Genomic DNA, 19,034 nt, shown 5'->3' with positions numbered 1-19,034 from the left:
CCACTCCCACAGGGAACACCACTTCACCAAGAAAGAGAGAGAGAGAGAAGAGGGATAAGAGATGGAATGTGTGAGACCTGGAGGAGTGAGATAGGGAGAGGAAAAGGTTTTTTCAAGAGGACGAGGAAAAGGACAAAATGAGAGGCAGAGGACAAAGGTTTACAGCCAAAGCACAAGCTCTTGAGTACAGTATCTGCTCTTTATTTCTCCTCAAAGGTCAGCACAAGCACAGATGCCCTAATCGCTTCAAACATCTGTCCCGGCCCACCTCATGACACTGGCTTTAAAACTCAACCACAGGCTCACCCTTTTTTTCCTTAAAGGGATAGGTCACACTAACATTAAAACTCCATCATCATTTACTCACCCTCACGTCATTCCAAACCTGCATGACTTTCTTTCTTTTGCAGAACACAAAAGATGTTTGAAGAATGTTTGTAACCAACCACTGACTTCCATTTGTATGAACAAAAAAAATGAATTTCCCAAAATATGTTCTTTTGTGTTCTGCACAAAAAGGAAAGTCATACAGGTTTTGAATTATGTGAGGGTAAGTAAATTAGTTTTTCATTTTTCATTTTTGAACAATCCCTTTTAAGGGGCCACATTCTGCTTTGCAGCAATTAATTTTTTTCTCTATGCTTCTCTTATAATATTAATCAGATTCATCAAGGTTTATTTATTTAGGTTTTCCATGACCATTTCCATCCTTTCTATGACCTGTAATATGAAAAAGGCTGTTTTTGCTACGAAATGTTTGAGACATATGAAAATACCCTCTGTTGTGATTGGCCAAAGTCCCTGCAAAGGCATGTAAGACCAACTCCTGTCTACTTGAATGAGTGAAAATTTTGAGATCACAAAATCCAAATCACTGTTGTGTTTATGTGCCCCCATCATTGTAGCCAGTCTGCTCAGAATCAGCGGATTCAACTGTCCTTTCAGACACAAACATCCAATTAAATTGGTTAATGAGAAGCGCCAAAATCACATTTAAATAAAATATTTTAAATCGGCAACAACATATGACATGACCTGTCCCATAAATGTTTCTTAAAGCATATTTCAGGTTGCTAAGCCAATGTGCATGTGCAGTACCAAGCACACATTTCAGGATACAGATTGTTTCTATAAGAACCAGATCTTCTATCAGCAGCTGCAGTGATGCGATGATTTTGCCAATTGTGCCTTGCAGTTTCTCCCATTCATAGTAATATGGGTGAACTGTCATCATCTGTCATGCAGCCCTGCCCACACTGAAAAATCATTGTTTAAAAATCCATTAAACATCAAATATGTGCTTATTGGCTGCAATATTGCATTTCCCAACAATTTGATTTCTGTGTGGACAGACCAGTTTTAGAGTACTTACATAAAGAATTGAACTTGTTATCTTAAAAGAGTAAATAAAATGTTTTCCATGCTATGACCATCTCTTCTTCTTGCATTTTCTCACCCTCGCACATCTGAAGCATTGACTGCTGCATATGAAAGTCTTACAAAAATAACACAGGGCTGTTACATGCGTCTTGCTCCATCTCCATAACAACATCCAGGCCTCTAAAATGAAGCCATCATCACACAAAAGGAAAGAAGAACATTGACAGCAAGAGAAAATTACACCACTCGTCTGTGCCAATCAGTGTAATAACTCAGTATCGGACTCTGTCAGGAGAATCATGCTTGATAATACATGTGGTGTGTTCTGGTTATTGAGAGAAAGATACACAACAGATGAAATCACGCAAGTTGTGATGGTGATGTAGGGAACATCGTCAATGTATTGAACATCTGAAATTGTCGGCTTTTCGAAGACTCTAACTGGAGGTGGCACACAGTTTATATTGAGCTCAGGTTCACTTTCACAGCTGGGCTTGTGTTTAATATGTCAATACACTGAGCTCATGGGTTACGGTTTCACACGTGTATTCGATCTCCTTGGTTCAACTGTGCTTTTGTCGGTATCCTTCCATCCGGGGTCTATTCTTATAATCTCCTTGCTGCTTTCTTCCTCACTTCCAAGTTTGTTTGATTAAGGTTCGGCAAAGTCTCTTACTGTGCAATAATGTGTGGCAGGACTGAACGAGGAGCCGCTGCTGCCAGCAAGATGGCGCTGGTCCATTTCTCTTTCTGTCACCGGGATCTATACTTCCACCTGTTGATGATGGCTCTCACACTCAGTGCAGTACTAGCTTACTTGAATCAGAATCACACTGGCAAAGCAAGGAGGTCTGGTCATTTTGTGAAATAACTAATGATCTCTCTCTTTATCTCTCTTTCTTTTCTCACAGATTTGTTCCTCACCACCAAAGATGGATTTGAGACCTGGATCAATAAGGTAGATTAGAGCATTACTTCCTGCCCTTTCATCTTTAACATTAGTGTATTATCATTGAGGAGGCAATTCCCACTGCTTGCAGTCATTTATTTGCATGAGCTGTCAATGTTGTATTAGCGACGATTCGCTAAAGAATTATACAAATCAGGAAACGCTGCAAAACAAATGAGCAGTTTGCATGGCGATTGCAAATCTTGCGGATTGGTTCTAAGTGCTCCCTTATGGAGGATGCAGCACTTGGACTTTCTCCATTTGGCACACTTTACCAAGACTGTAGAATGCGCTCTATCACAGCGATCCTGACACCAGAATCGGCTCTTTAAAACACTAAAAGTGTGCTCGACTATGTAGCATGTCTGGATATGCACCTAGTGTTCCTTTCCATCATTTGATTAATAATTGCAATGATCAATATAAAATTAACACAAGCATTTCTTTTTTAAAACATTTTCTGTCTTGGTTGCGTGACATTTAAAAACATTAAAACTTAGCGCTTTTGTGAACAACACGTTTACATTAAAAAGAATAACAATAACTTAATTTAAATAACCACAGCAGTATTTCAACACATTTAGTGCTTAGTTGAACTGGATTGCGGGTGGTTAGTTTACACAACACTGCTTTTGCATTGAAATGCATATTAATTCTTATTATCAGGGTTGAAAACAATTGTGCTTCTTAAATTTTTGTGGAAATTGTGGTAATATTTTCAGGATTCCTTGATGAATAGAAAGATCAAGTGGTCATTTTTGATAAATTTTAAAGGGGATGTCTAATGCTTTTTCATGCATTCTGATGTATTTACACATGGCGGCGGCGGTGGCAGCAACAATAAAGTTACGCCTTCTTTCTTTGCGTGAACATTTGGGCGGCGTTATGCAAATCTTCCCACATCGTGACGTAGACATGTGGGGGCGTGTTTAAACGAGGCATTTTAGGAGGGTGTGGACCAGTCTTAACTTTTATAAAGAATATCTCTTTGGGTTTGAGACTTCAGTCTTTGCAACTTTAGGGATCTTATCTAGTCACGAACAGCTTGTAACACTCCAAAGAGAAAGGGAAACTTGAAACCGCATCATATGACCCCTTTAAAAACGAGTTGATCATATGACGGAGTATTTCTGTGCCAAATACACTCCTTCAGGGTTCGTTTAAGTTTCGGAAAGTGTTTTTTGAGTATGGCCCTGTATGACGTCATGAAGGGTGAAAATGCTGCAATGCTACTCTATAGGTACTCAAGATTAACATGAGATTGACAGATTGTGTCATGTCCCCTTTAATGCATCCTTGCTGAATAAAAGTATTATTTTCTTTCCAAAAAAATCTTACTGACCCCGAACTTTTGAACAGTAGTGTAGATAATAGAATGAGAATGAAACAGTATCAGGAGCGAAGGATATGTACCCTCTCGTATGTGTGGTCCTCCTAACGTCTAGGCCACAGCTCCACCAAACAGTCAGAGTTGTTTTAAAGGGGTGGTTGACTGTTTTTTTTTTTCTCTAGGCTTGATTGTGTTTATGGGGTGCAGTCTAACATGTGTTACTGCTTCGTTTTTTAAAAAACGCATTATTTTTCACATAATGTACCTTTATTCTACACCGCTCTGTCCCTTCTCCTATAAATGCGCTGATGATTTCCTGGTTTTATGAAGCCCCTCCCTCAGAGATACGCAATGGGCTCTGATTGGTTAGCTGGCCCAGTGTGTTGTGATTCGCTTAACTGCCAGAGCGTGTCTAAACATCACGACCCTCGCCTCAGTGGCATGTGGTCCGGTTGTATTGTAAACAATGACGTCACCAATATTGCTTATCAATTTGAGCCCGATTGAGACGCAGAGGATATTAGTGAAGAGGATCGCGCAGAACCTGTGCAAGCACATGGCTCTTAATGGTATGTTTTTTGTTTGTTGTTGTCTCATACTTTTAGATATGCTGTTATTTGTAAATGCTTCTGCTTATGTTAGTTTTTAATATACGGTTTTATCCCGATTAAAGATTTAATACAGCACGGCAACCATATGCGCGTCCATGTTTAACACTTTTCATAGCTATGTGAAAAAATATCTGTCTGTCTATACACCTAAAGTGTATATAATTGGAACACAGTTCATTGAAGGAGCTGTGACGAGCTGATGACCTGAATGTGAGAGAGAGAGAGAGATGCAGAGCAGAGTGTGTGCAAAGCAGGGGATGCGAGGAGCAGGATTAAGAACCGCTGCTTTAGAACATTGATTTTGAAACTTGTGAATCCATTAGAATCGTTAGAAGACAGAATCGCGATTCATATATGAATAGATTTTTTCGTGCACCCCTACTAGTATTGACGGCATGGCAACAACTGTTCCTCTTCTCTAAAGCAGCGCAACATGGCCATGCCCCCTTTGTTGCATGTTCCCGGGGGCGGGGTTTATCTGGGTTTGTTACGTCACAAACCTGGGAACTAACTCGCTGTAGTCCCTACCAGCCGTTTTTGTAGGCAAAGGTGAAGAAGTGAAGGAAGTTGAGACAGACTTTCATAAAGGAGCATCTCTGAGCAGGTAGGAAACTACAAAAATAGCAGATGATAAATAGTTGAACAATGCGAGCGAGTAAGAGAGAGAATTGCAATGTGCCGCAGTGACCCAAGCCGACTGTAAAAGGTCAGTGGTGCATAGTCTCGAAGCACCGCAGCTTTTCCGGAAGCATTTCCACTGCCCTCTATTCTCTTCCAGCGTCGCATGAGTCTGTGGTGCTCCGCCGCTGATGGTGCTTCAGAGATACGGAGGGAGGGAGTCCAGTTAGATCGCCTCTCCTCCTCCTGCAGGGCGCCTCATCATTTCATTCTGAGAGCGAGAGGCTGGTGACAGAAGTGCAGGGATGGATACAATGACATGCTGTGAAGAAAGACAGGCAGGGTGGAAATAAAGAAAAGGAGGAGATAAGTGGGTGGATGATTAAAGAGGGGGAGCGATGGGCAATTGCTAATCACATCTGAGGCAGCAGCCATTTTAGACTCTGCTTAGTTCGCATTCCTTGAAAGAGGCTTAAGAGATCTGAATGAAAAACAGCTGATTGGTGACTAGTCTTTGATTACTGACTCTTACACAGATAAACAAACACACAGCACCCCTCAGAATCATACTTGTGCACACACATGCATACCTCACAGGGAAATGTCTCCCAGTAAATCCGCAGTAATCCAGCCACTATTTACTGTGAGGGTTTGGAGTTAACAGTTTTTGGTCACAGGCCAGTGCCCTGTGCTTCCTGTAGCACACTCTGTTTTAATTACTTTCCTCTCGCTCTCCTTAAACACTTATTCCCAGCCCTGATTATACACACACGCGCACACAGCAGCTCCAGTGTTTGTTTAAATTGAAAAGCTTCAGCTGTAGACTGCATGCAAAGTCATTACTGTAATACAAGACGCCATCAGTCATTTTAGCAGCTAGACGGAGCCGCCCGACCAAACAAACAAGCTAGAAAAAAATGAGCCCTCTGATTCTTTAGCTCGGTGAATTATTTGTTTTTCCCTGAGCTCAAGTTACAGAGTTAGCCCACCGTTTGGTGAAAACACCATGACTGTGTAATTATGGCTGCCCTTGTAGCATTAATGCGTCCTCACACGTTCACCGGTTGAAGTTGCGCCTGCTCGCATGTCAATCGCTTGTGATCCCAATCATGGCTGCCGCACCAAAACTCAATCAGTGCACTGCTGCACTTAAACACGCATTGTGTCACTCGCACAGGAGCCACACAATCAACCTGCAGCCTGTATTTACAATCCAAAGCCTCAATCAGACCCTCATGTGCTCGCTTTACAATATGTATATACTACCAGGGGCTTCAGATCTCTGTGGATGAATATGGAGTAGATAGTAACGTTGTGTTCCTGTCAGCACACATGATAGCTTAAGTTCCTCTTTTATCCCAGCATACATAGCATTCAAACAGTAAAACAGCAAGGTCATGGGTTTGATTTCCAGGGAAAGCAAGTGCTGATGAAATGTGTACCTTGAATGCATGTCGCTTTGGATAAAAGTATTTGCAAAAATGTAACATTCATGTGATCGTTTTGAGAAATGTGTGCTTCTATATGTCATCAATAAATATCTCTATATTCTTGGGCTGCACAATTAATTGTATTTAAATCATGATCACAATTGATTTTTCTCAACCATAATTGTCTGCAATATTGGCCCACTTGTTATTTATGCTGAAATTTTTTATTTTTTTTTAATTTGACATTTCCATTATTTTGCATTGGTAACAAGCCTCCACAAACTTTCAAGCTTGGGTTTGCCATATGTTAGCAGTTTAAATGCCACAATCAGAGCTTTTCTTAAATATAGATACATTTTCCACCAAGTGTTTTATGCAATTTCCCAATCTGGCAACCGTGTGCTCTCTCTGCACTTTAAAAAAAAAAGACTGAATGTCTGAAAACAACAACAAACTTGTATGTTGGAGTTTAGCGATCTCCATTTTGATGTTTTCATCAAATTAATGTGCAATACAGCCAGCCTTATTTCCTTCACAAAAGTTGCTTGTCTTATTTGCTCTGACTATGTCTGTGACACATGAATTTATTGAGCAACCGCATTTTTTTTTGTAATTTGTAATTAATATTATGAATTTTGCTGTGTTAGATTTTGAGAGAAGCTACTTGAGGTTTTACCAGTTTTCATAAAGTATTGAATGTGTTTAGAAGTAAATCAGGAAACTAGATGTGGTAGAATAAACCCTGCATACGAGTTGACACACTCTTGATTTGTGCTTATTTGAAAGTGCAATAATTCTGATAAAAAAAAAATCAAATGAGAATAATCATGATTAATAATCAAGGTTATAATTTTTGAGAAAAATTATTGTGATTATTACCTTCACCATTATCGTAAAGCCCTGCCTGTGTGTTCTGCATACAATACAATATATTTAAAATACCAGCATGTAGTGAGACCAAAGGGAGGCTGATGTATTCTGTCCTTCTCTATTTATTTACTCTGAAGTTTTCTCTCTGCTCTACTTGTTAAACAGGCATTTAACATGGTTATGGCACAGCAGCAAGAGCTTTTTTGTTGAAAAACAACAATTAATTAATGCTGTTCACTCCATAAATCTCTTAAAATGCGTAGCGCCTATTATAACAGAATGCTTTCTGTTTGCTAATGATCGTCAAACTGCGAGGTTCAGCATTTAGTAAGCATTAGCAAAACGCCTCAGTCCAACAGCCCTCAGAGAATGTTATGGCGCATCCTCTTTTATAGCTTTTACAATTCCAATAGTGCTGCCTGGCCATTTTTAACTGCCTGTAGAAGGGAAGATCAGAATGACTGTAAAACATTTCCTGTCTATAAGATCATCTAAATTCAGGCCCAGCCCAACAGAAACTTGAATAATAATTTGCAAATATTTGTGCATGATCTGACTTCAGGTTAGCTGCCATGTGTTTGGAGGGTGGTTTAAGTCCGCAAAATTGCTAATATATTTATGTCATAGACTCATAGTATAGTTCACCCAAAAATGAAATCCACTGTTGTGTTGTTCTGAAACTTTCTTTCTTTATTCTGTGGAACTCAAAAGAAGAGATTTTGAAGAATGTTTTTTTGTTAATACATTGAAACTCGATCACAAAAAAAAGATGTTTTTCAAAATATCTCTAAGAAAATCATACAGGTTTTCAAACTTTCATTTTTAAGGCTTATTACATATATAGCAGGTCTCCTCAAACTATTGCTTTGAGGAGACCTGCTATATATGTAATAAGCCTTAGCAAAATTAGAACCAATAGTGCAATAAGTGCTTAGAAATGAAAATTTACGTTTCACATGTGATATTTTCTCTAAATCTTTTTAATTGTGAAACATCAATCAATTTATTGTCACTGTCCCTTAAGAACATTGATTCTATCTAGCCATTCTCCAGGAATACACACACAGTTACTCACAACCCCCTGAGGCCAACATGCCACAGTTACAGCCCCTTCCTATTAACATCAGTGTTCAATCAATCCAATGAGACAGACCCTGTGACTCAACATGGCCTCATTCTACTCTGAGAAGATTAGGGTGAGCAAGTCAAGTCACCATTATCTTTACATAAGCCACAATCACATTACAGTTGAACTGCCTCCCGCAATCATACACCAATCGATATTATACATGACCGCCAGATGCGTGCCTGCAGTTTCAGAGCGAAGGCTCAAGGGAGTTTTCAGTGGAGATAGATAAACACTGTCCACACAGAAGTAAGGAGGCACTTGAGTTTTGTGCTTCATGAGAATTATGAACAAATCCCTCAGGCCAAGAGCTGCCGCATAAACCATCTCCGTTTATCAAGTGGGACAACCACTACAAAAAGACAAATATCACACCTAGTCCATTATGGTGCCAAATGAGTCTGTTTTTTAAAGAATGCATATATTTGTGAATATTTTATAAACACAGTTGAATATTTTATATATTATAAGATTAAATAAATGTGCCGCCTCAATGTTTCATGTGACCCAGTTTGTTTCTTTACAAAACCTTTTTTTAATATTTAAAAATAATATTAGAAGCAAGATTCACAGAGACTTTTTTTTTTAGTATATTTTTATATTCCCCTCTCAAATTGTGATCCAAAGCAGTATGTGTCATCACATATAAAGAGACCAATTACCACCCTGCCATCTTGGTTTTGAAAGACTTTGAAAGCTGACAGAAATGCTGCATCTGGCCGAGCTGAAGTGATTAGACCGAGGTGTTTTGTGCTGACTGAGCCTCAGATGGTGCTGGAGGTAATGAAGCAATTTATGGTCAGTTACAGGTTTGTGGGAGTGGAGGGGGGAGTGATCTTGTGTTGGAGAAAACACACTGGAACTCAGAGAATGACAGGGTAACACATGCTGTTGGAGTTAAACATTTAGTTAAACTGCTTTACATGACTTTATTTCCATATCAATCTACACGTTATACACCATAATAACAAAACAAAAAAACGAATTTATGAAATCTATGGCAATTTATTTAAAAAAACCATTGCGTAAGTATTCATACTCTTTTCTGTGACACTTAAAATTTAGCTCAGGAGCATGTCAGTTTTGCTGGATCATCTTTGAGATGTTTCTACACTTTGGTTGGTGTTAACTTGTGGCAAATTCAATTGATTGAACATGACTTGGAAAGGCACATACCTGTAAATTAGGTCTAACAGCTGAAAAAGCATATCAGAGCAAAAACCAAGCCATGAAGTCAAAGGAATGGTCTGCAGGATTTTGTTGAGCAAAAATCTGGGGACGACTACAAAAAATTCTGCTGCATTGAAGGTTCACAGGAGCATGTGACCTCCATAATCCTTAATGGAAGAAGTTGGGAACAACCAGGACTCTTCGTAGAGCTGGCCAAACCATCCATGATTATAGAGTATATGGAGATGGGAGAAACTTAGAGAAGGACAAACATCACTGCAACACTCCACCAGTATGGCCTTTATGACGGCATGGCCAGACTCAATCCTCTCCTCAGTGAAGACACATGAAAACCCACTAGGAATTTGAAGAAGAAGAAAAAACACCTAAAGGATTCTCAGACTGTGAGAAACAAGATTCTCTGGTCTGATAAACCTCAATTACAAACAATAATGTCTTGGATCACCTGACCAAGACTATCCCAGTGGGGAAGCACGGTGGTGGCAGCATCACGCTGTGGAGGGTGTTTTTAAGCGGCAAGGACTGGGGGACTTGTCGGGGTAGAAGGAAAGATATCCATAATGAAAAGCTAGTTCAGAGTACTCAGAACCTCAGACTGGGCAGAAGGTTCCCCTTCCAACAGAACAATAGCCCTACGCACACAGCTAGGACAATGCAAGAGTGACTTATGGGCAACTTTGTAAATGCCCTTGAGTGACTCAACCAGCTCGGACTTGAACCCAGACAAACGTCTCTGGAGAAACCTTAAAATGACAGAGCCATCCAGCCTGACAGAGCCTGAGAGGATCTGCAAAGAAGATGGACAGAAAATCCCCAAATGCAGATGTGCAATGCTTGTTGCATCATACCGACAAAAAAACTTGAGGCGGTTACAGCGAATGGGGCTTCAGCTTCAGCTTCAAGTACCGAGTATGAATACTTATGCAATATAATTATTTCAGTTTTTTCCTTTTTAATATTTTTTCTCCAATAAAAAGCTTATTAACTTTTAATAAAGTTATCTCAAATATGTTTTTCCTTTGTCTTTATGGTGTATGAAGTGTAGATTGATGTGGGGAAAAAAGTAATTTAAAGCAGTTTAACATAAGGCGGCAGCTTCATGATGGTGATATATAAAACAGTATAGCTCTGGGTCTCAGCTTCTCTTTGTTCTGTTGGCGTCCTTCTGTTCGTTTCATTCTCATTCATTCTGACATGTTCTTCTACGTGTCTTCTCTATCCGTATCCTGTAAGACATGTAGTGATCATCTGCCATAACGAATGACTCATCATTCAATAGTAATGTGGCTTTGATCTGGTCCTTGTCAAATGTATGTCTCTCTACTGTCTACTTCACGTTATTGTGGTGGACAGTCAGTGCGCTGTACAGCATTTTTGTGTGGAGGCCTGTGTTCAGCATGTAGGCTGAGTCTCCCAGGCTTTTCTGAAGCTCCTGTCTTAGTGGGTTTCCAAGATGCGCTTTTATCACTGGTGCCATGCTGTGCTCTGACTTACACGAGCTAATCAATGTGCACAGTAGCCTTACCCTGCCCTCTGACCCCTCCGTACTCAAATTAGCCGTCATTCTGTGACCCCTGCTGCCTACCTACCAATCACCTTCAGTCCACACCTACACCGCACGTCTGCCGTCTGTTACCTCCTGCTCTCTCTGCCCCACTGCCTCATGCGCTGTCAATCAGATTGAAACTTCCCCTTTAAATTCAGCTGGTCAGGCTGTCAGACCACACATTTGTTTTGTCTTGCTGCATTGTCTCGTAATGTCCATCAGGAAGTACAGACGCCCAGCAATGATCCCTAACCCGTGTCAGTACAGGCTTCCTCTCATTCATGCCCACAGTGGCTGATGCACTAAATTATTAGCTCTGTTCTGACGGATCCTCTGAGGTGTTTTTTCTTGCTGCTCAAGGACAGGATTCTTTTTCTACAGTTGTAAAGTCTGCATGAAAGGAAATGTACTTTTTTAAATGAAATGAAAGCACGTGTTTTAATCCTGTTAAATCTTTCTGTTCATTAGGATGGGAACTTCGCCCAAACCCTGTCTGTAAAGGCACCAGAGAATGCTAAGAAAGTGGGTCAATCTGCATTCGTAGACTTCGGTGAGTAGTAGCATATCGCTGTGTGCAGCCCATTTGTGTTATGTTTAGAGGTGGCATTACATGCATGCACTCCAGTACAACCAAACACTGGCTGTGATTTCTGGGATAATTCATGCATAATATGCTCAATTCTTATGCAGTTCCGAATCTGAAAGTAGCCCTGAGTTTCTAACGGCGATACATGCGCAACACAGAGTTTCAACGCACACACATGGCGCCAAATTGAATATTAGCTCCTGTGGGATCCTATTAAATATTAACAATACAAATTTCCCCTTTCCAAAAGCATCCCACTGATAGCAGGGATGGCACCGGCAGTGAAATCTCACATAACATAAATGATTGATAAGCAAAGTGAAATGACCTAAGACTGAATGTGTTCAAGTGAGCTGCATCTCAGGAGCTTGGCCTTTATATTCAAAGCTAACTGATCTGACCAAACAAGAGCCCTTCTCTGCACTCTTTAATCCGTTTCCTCTGATCTCTTTCTCTTGTCATTTTGGAAAATGTCACTTCAAGCTGTTATGGTGTTTTCACAGCAAAGAGCTTCAAAGGATGTGAGTTTTAAGCAGGATGGAGGTTTTCAGTTGACTCCCAATCAGCCAGGTGATTATTATGCGTTTTGAGGACTGTAGGCATCAGGGTTATTATAGTTAACTGAAATTAAACCGTAAAAAATTTACTTGAAATAAAATAAATGTTAACGGAAATAAAAAAAGATAACCTTATTTCATTTAAGTTTTGATGCACTAAAATAACTTAAAGGTCCCATGGCATGAAAATTTCACTTTATGAGGTTTTTTAACATTAATATGAGTTCCCCTAGCCTGCCTATGGTCCCCCAGTGGCTAGAAATGGCGATAGGTGTAAACCGAGCCCTGGGTATCCTGCTTTGCCTTTGAGAAAATGAAAGCTCAGATGGCCCAATCTGGAATCTTCCCTTTATGTCGTCATACGGGGAAAGGTTACCTCCCCTTTCTCTGCTTTGCCCGCCCAGAGAATTTGGCCCGCCCATGAGAAAATGAGCTACTACAGTGCCAGGCGAGTGCAATATTTTTTTTTTCCTCGAGAGACATCATGGCTTGCAAACGAGCGAAGCATGGCAGTTGCCCCGCCTCTCTCCTCCTCATTAGCATTTAAAGCTACAGACACGGAAATGGCACGTCCTAAGGAAAGCTCATTGTGGGACTGGCTCGTAGTGGCTGAAATTCTGCACCAAGGCTGAATTTCGGGAAAGAGACTTCAGATACAGTACTAGGGACCACTTAGGCCTATATAAAAGCATCCAAAAAGCAGCATGTCATGGGACCTTTAAGATGAAAATTAATAAAATCTAAAGACATAAAAGTAATGAAATGGCAAAAACACTAAATTACTAAAACTTTAATCAAAATTAAAATGAAAATAATTTTTTTTTAAATAAAGACGTATTCAAAATAATACAAAACTATAATAATATTTCAATTATACTAAAATAACTTTTTTTAAGCAGCTGTTGAATTCCTGTTATCTCATTTTCTTTTATTCTTCATTTTCTGCAGTTAAATTGGCATGGACTGCTGCACTCTTAGGTGTGGTACTTTTGTTTTTTGAAAAATCTCCATTGACATGAATGTTTAGCACTGGGAATGTAGCTGACGGTGATGACATCACTGAAATATTTTCATACTGAATTGCAATTAGCCTTCTTTCTTGCATTTATTTGCGTACTGAATCATTGGCCGCCTTTTGAATGCACTTTTTTTAATGTAAGAAGTTAAGAACGGACACGGACTGAATGAGACTTCCGGTATCATTCACTTCCAGTTATTTTACCCATGTAAAATCAGTCTGTAATACTGCTTTACATTGCAAACAGATTTTTTAATCATATTATTTTAAAGTATTATCATAATTATAAACACACTGGTTTGTAGCGCAAATAGTTTTACCATTTACTGCACTTTCAGGTTCAAGTTTTTTACCAATAAGTTATTTACCAATTTACCAATTCATTAGCAAAGCTGCTAATGAGTCATAAGTCTTGCAGATTCAAATAAATTAGCTTATTTCCACTGTGCAAAATAAGGTCCATAGGCCGGCCTGAGAATAACAAGAAGAAAGCAAACAACCTTCTTAAGGCTGGAATATACTACACGACTTTTAAAATCTGACCAGATTTTAAAACACTGGGCATCTTATACTTACCGACTTCGTAATAGTCACAGGGGAAAAACTGGCAATCATACACTAAACAACTGAGGATCACACACTACCAGACGTTACTACCAGTTGTTTCAATCACAACAAACTCATGCAGAAACGCGTGCCTTGTTGCTAGGAGATGCGTGACAAATGAAAGCGATATGTGTTCTAAAATCGGCTAAAACATGTTTGATATCCTCCGACTGGATGGAATTATAGTCTGAAGCTAAAAAATCATACACTAACACAATTTTCTATGAAATTTGTCAACTCAAATCTGCAGACTGGCTCTGACTTTTGCCAACTAGAATCAACTTCTCTAGACAGTAAATCGGCGGAAAATCGGGGCAAAAATCGTGTAGTATATTACCGCCTTTTAGTTTCGGAAAGACAAGCCACCCACAAGTATTAGTGCCACCACAGCTATTAATGCCGTTTTATAGTGAACAGCAGCTGAGATTTTCATTATGTGACATTGGAAGGTGACAATTTAATCATATATTAGATAAAACAAATTCACTGTGTTTCACTTAAATGCAAAAGAAGGCTGTATTTAATTTCCTTGTTTTCAGTTTTAATTTCCCATTCTAAAGGAAACCTTGAAATATAACCTCATTTGTAGGTGAAATCTGTGTTACACTGTGTTCTGGTGTTCAAGCAATGCTGTTTGCCTGGTAAGCAGGATGTTGGGACATACATGGCATTTGTAAGCTGCCCTATGATTATGACATCTTAAACCTTTGAGGTGCATCGTCTCTGACCTTTACTGCTTCACAGAAATTATGTCACAGTGACGGTCTGGAATGCAAAGCGAGAGGTTGGGTCAGTTGAAAGATATATATATATAGAGAGAGAGAATGAGCTGTAGACTGTGATTTAGGATGATAAATGATGTTGGGGATGGAAAGAGACGTGCATGCTAGAGCAGCCCTATTCTACATGTATGTGCCGTCGTACCCGAGTCAATAATAGTGGCTCACAGGTGCTTGTTCTGGAGACAGGAGTGTGAAGATCTTTGCCGAACCCTAATGATCAACATCTGTCTCCGCTTTGTCCTTTTCCATCTTCCTTTCCTGTTTTTAGGTTCCCTCCAAAGCTTTTAACTTCCTTTACCACATGCGCATTTCACCACCGTCTAGAACTTGCACGCAGGCATCAAACTGTCGGCACCAATTAGCTGCAGTAGTGTGTGAGTGTAGGAGCCTGTAGAGTCATTATGAGATGATTTGGTGTGAGGAACAGGCTGCAGCTTCATGATGGTGATCGTCTTTGACAGGATAGAGCGTGGCAGCGGATGGACACTGGGGGTGAAGACAAAAACACACCATTTCCAGCAGCATTCTCACCCCCTCACACACACACATGCAATACAGGTGAATCATAGCGATGTTGCTCCCATTAAGTGGGTGGTAATGGGAAGTGAATGGCTTCCTCTGAAGCCAAGAACACATCCTGACATTATACGTTCGGTTGGCTTGAGTGGGCACTGAAAGCACAGGTCCCGCCGCGTGTCGCTTTCTATAAACAGCAGAAGGCTTGGCCCTCGGGGACGTGGGTTTGGTTTAAATGGTTTAATTGTACTGATCATCAAAGCAGCTGCCTTGATTTATGCTTTTGTTCTACCTTTTTAACTGCTAATGTTTGAATCTGCATTTAATTAGGAAAAAAGTTGGGTTTGCGGCACCTGCGAGCAGAGATACGTGTTAAATTTGACCTACGGTGAAAGAAATCGTGAGTGTGAGGCACTTCAAAGCCTCATTTCAAATGAACGGAATGAAAGGAACGTGGTATGCGGTGAAAGGTATATGTTGTTCCTGAGAAGTGAGAGGAGGTGGGAGGAAGGTGGGAAGAGAGTCAGAGTATATGTGCGAGGGAGGGAGAAAAGGGAGGGTCCGCTTGTTTGATTTGAAATGGGTGTTATTCTGATCACACTCCTGGCTGTCAGTTATGGCACGGCTCTCTTCTCCGTCCCGCACCTAAGTGGCAGATCAAAGATACACCCCAGTGACCTTCTTCTCTCAGCTCCTCTCCTCTAGCGCACTCTCTCTCCGTTAGTATTCTCCAGCCATCCTTCTTTGCTCCAAACACTCCAGCAAAACAGTTATGGCAGTCACTGCATGCAAAAGGCTCGCGGTCTGGTTTAAATCGGCTGTAAAATAATCCCCTCTAAAAACTAAGGTAAATGCAATCCTGTTTAGTAGCAATCAAGTATGGCTAATGATCTCTCCCACCTCAGCTGATACAGAACTGATCTCAGGGCAGATATTGTTACTAGTCAAGCCTGCCAAGCAGTGGTTACTGTAGCTCTAGAGTCTGAGGTCCAGCTTCGTCTGAATGTGGACAAGCTTCCTGCTGCTGTCTGATGTGCATTTTAGACATGCAGATTAGGAATTTCAGACTTCAGAAGTGTTCTGTTTTTCTAGGTTTACTTGGACTATATGAGTGAAGTTTTTCTTTTCTTCGATTTCACTGACACAAGGTAATAAACTATTGTCAGAAAAAACTGGAGATCTGATTCCGCAGCATTTTAAAGACCACTTTGAAATCACAACATTAATTTGATTTTATTGGCAGCACTATTTTTGACACTAAGGAATAAACAAACAAATATACTTGGTTTTGTGTGAAAAAACTTGTCCTTGTGATGTTACACTACCATTCAAAATTTGGGATATTGTTTTTTTTTTTGTAACGAATTTAATACTTTTATTCAACAAGGATGGATTAAATGTATCTAAAGGGACATTAATGACATTTGTATTGTTTCAAATAAATGCTGTTTCTATTATTCAAAGAATCCTGAAAAAATCCTAAAATAAAAATCCACTGAAATGTTTCATGAGCACCAAATCAGCATATTAGAAGGATTTCTGAAGGATCATGTGACACTGAAGACTAAGGGCCCTATCTCGAAATCCTTGAAAATGCTTGAATTTTGGATAAAGTGCTTGAAACTGCTTGAAATTCTGATCACACTCCTGGCTGTCAGTTATGGCACGGCTCTCTTCTCCGTCCCGCACCTAAGTGGCAGATCAAAGATACACCCCAGTGACCTTCTTCTCTCAGCTCCTCTCCTCTAGCGCACTCTCTCTCCGTTAGTATTCTCCAGCCATCCTTCTTTGCTCCAAACACTCCAGCAAAACAGTTATGGCAGTCACTGCATGCAAAAGGCTCGCGGTCTGGTTTAAATCGGCTGTAAAATAATCCCCTCTAAAAACTAAGGTAAATGCAATCCTGTTTAGTAGCAATCAAGTATGGCTAATGATCTCTCCCACCTCAGCTGATACAGAACTGATCTCAGGGCAGATATTGTTACTAGTCAAGCCTGCCAAGCAGTGGTTACTGTAGCTCTAGAGTCTGAGGTCCAGCTTCGTCTGAATGTGGACAAGCTTCCTGCTGCTGTCTGATGTGCATTTTAGACATGCAGATTAGGAATTTCAGACTTCAGAAGTGTTCTGTTTTTCTAGGTTTACTTGGACTATATGAGTGAAGTTTTTCTTTTCTTCGATTTCACTGACACAAGGTAATAAACTATTGTCAGAAAAAACTGGAGATCTGATTCCGCAGCATTTTAAAGACCACTTTGAAATCACAACATTAATTTGATTTTATTGGCAGCACTATTTTTGACACTAAGGAATAAACAAACAAATATACTTGGTTTTGTGTGAAAAAACTTGTCCTTGTGATGTTACACTACCATTCAAAATTTGGGATATTGTTTTTTTTTTTGTAACGAATTTAATACTTTTATTCAACAAGGATGGATTAAATGTATCTAAAGGGACATTAATGACATTTGTATTGTTTCAAATAAATGCTGTTTCTATTATTCAAAGAATCCTGAAAAAATCCTAAAATAAAAATCCACTGAAATGTTTCATGAGCACCAAATCAGCATATTAGAAGGATTTCTGAAGGATCATGTGACACTGAAGACTAAGGGCCCTATCTCGAAATCCTTGAAAATGCTTGAATTTTGGATAAAGTGCTTGAAACTGCTTGAAATTGCAATTGCATTGGTTTTATAATAATTTGCTTTATTACTGAATAACGTTAGTTCACTTTCTAGACAAAATGCTTTTTGCATAAAATGAAAACAGCTCCGCTCGACTCGCACGTGTGGCTATAGTGTGATCTGTCTGTCTTTATTGACGCGCGCCCTCTGATGGAGCAGAGCGGGAGATAAAAACATGTCGGGAGGTTGCTGCTTCAGTCAGCGTTGGCTTGAAAACGACAAATACAAATTATGTTTAAAATAATGTAAGTCTCCTGTAAAGTCTGCTTTTTTGTGGGAGAGTCTGCGCTTTCAAGACGTGTAAAAGGTAAGCAAAAATGCCCATGGTCAGTTAAACTATGTTAAAGACTGTCGCGATTAAAGCGAAATAATAAAAGAATCATTTCAAAGTCAAAACGCAGCACGGGTGTTTTTATAATAATGCATCTCTGAAATGAACCAACTGCCTTGAGAGAAGTTTCAATGGTATTATCGTTTCATCTCACCGACGTACAGTATAATGTCTGATAAAGTAGAGTTTGTGAGCCAGCGCTGCTTTGTGTACAGCTGTTACCGGGGAAACAGCTGTATTCATGCAGTTCCAAAAGCGCCACCCAGTGGCAGACAAAACCTCACACTTTAGCCTTTAAAGGTGGGGTAAGTTATTTCTGGTAGCCGATGTTGATATTTCAAATCACCAAAACAAACATGCCCCTACCCCAAAAGGGTCTCGCCCCTATTTTGATAGCTCCGCCCCACACATACATACGCAACCCAGGCAACGATTATGGCGGAATCTGCTGTGCCAGCTGGCCGAGGGTATGATGTCATCAATAAGTGAAAGCAATGTGTGTTACTATGGTAATACAGGTCGAATGTGTTTTGGTAGTACTGTGTGTTTTAATGTGCATATATGTGTTTTAACAGCATATATTAGTTCTGTGAAACAAAGCAAAACCAATGTTACTCACCTATCGAGAAGAAACAAAGCAACCTCGGCGTCCGATCGCAGGCCTTCCGCTCCTTGAGTTCTCTCCAGCGCTGGAAAGCTGATCCGATATTTACACGTTCCTACTTCTTGCCTTATCATAAGCCTTCTTTTGTTCCGCAGACGTTTTCCTCTTTTGTTTTTTCGTTGCTCGGCTCAGCTAATGTCCGTCCTGTGCACTGAGCATTCTCTCGTCCCCATCATGAGTAGACACGCCCCTTACTGCTGATTGGCTACAAGTTTGTTTTGGTACTCGGCCCGACT

General features: G+C 40.0%; 1 protein-coding gene across 1 annotated transcript in view; it reads left to right on the top strand.

The window, feature by feature from the left end:
• The window catches only part of LOC107757779 (T-cell immunomodulatory protein-like), a 130,562-nt gene that overhangs the window by 26,419 nt on the left and 85,109 nt on the right, over window positions 1–19,034 (top strand). The window contains exons 7-8 of the mRNA XM_016575356.1: window positions 2,292–2,338; window positions 11,520–11,601. Of these exons, the coding sequence (XP_016430842.1) occupies window positions 2,292–2,338; window positions 11,520–11,601 (129 nt within the window). The remainder of the gene's footprint in view (window positions 1–2,291; window positions 2,339–11,519; window positions 11,602–19,034) is intronic.

The sequence above is a fragment of the Sinocyclocheilus rhinocerous genome, unplaced genomic scaffold, assembly GCF_001515625.1.
Source record: "Sinocyclocheilus rhinocerous isolate Xijiao unplaced genomic scaffold, SAMN03320098_v1.1 scaffold294, whole genome shotgun sequence".
Classification (NCBI taxonomy): domain Eukaryota; kingdom Metazoa; phylum Chordata; class Actinopteri; order Cypriniformes; family Cyprinidae; genus Sinocyclocheilus; species Sinocyclocheilus rhinocerous.
This window is presented reverse-complemented; position numbering and strand designations above follow the sequence as displayed.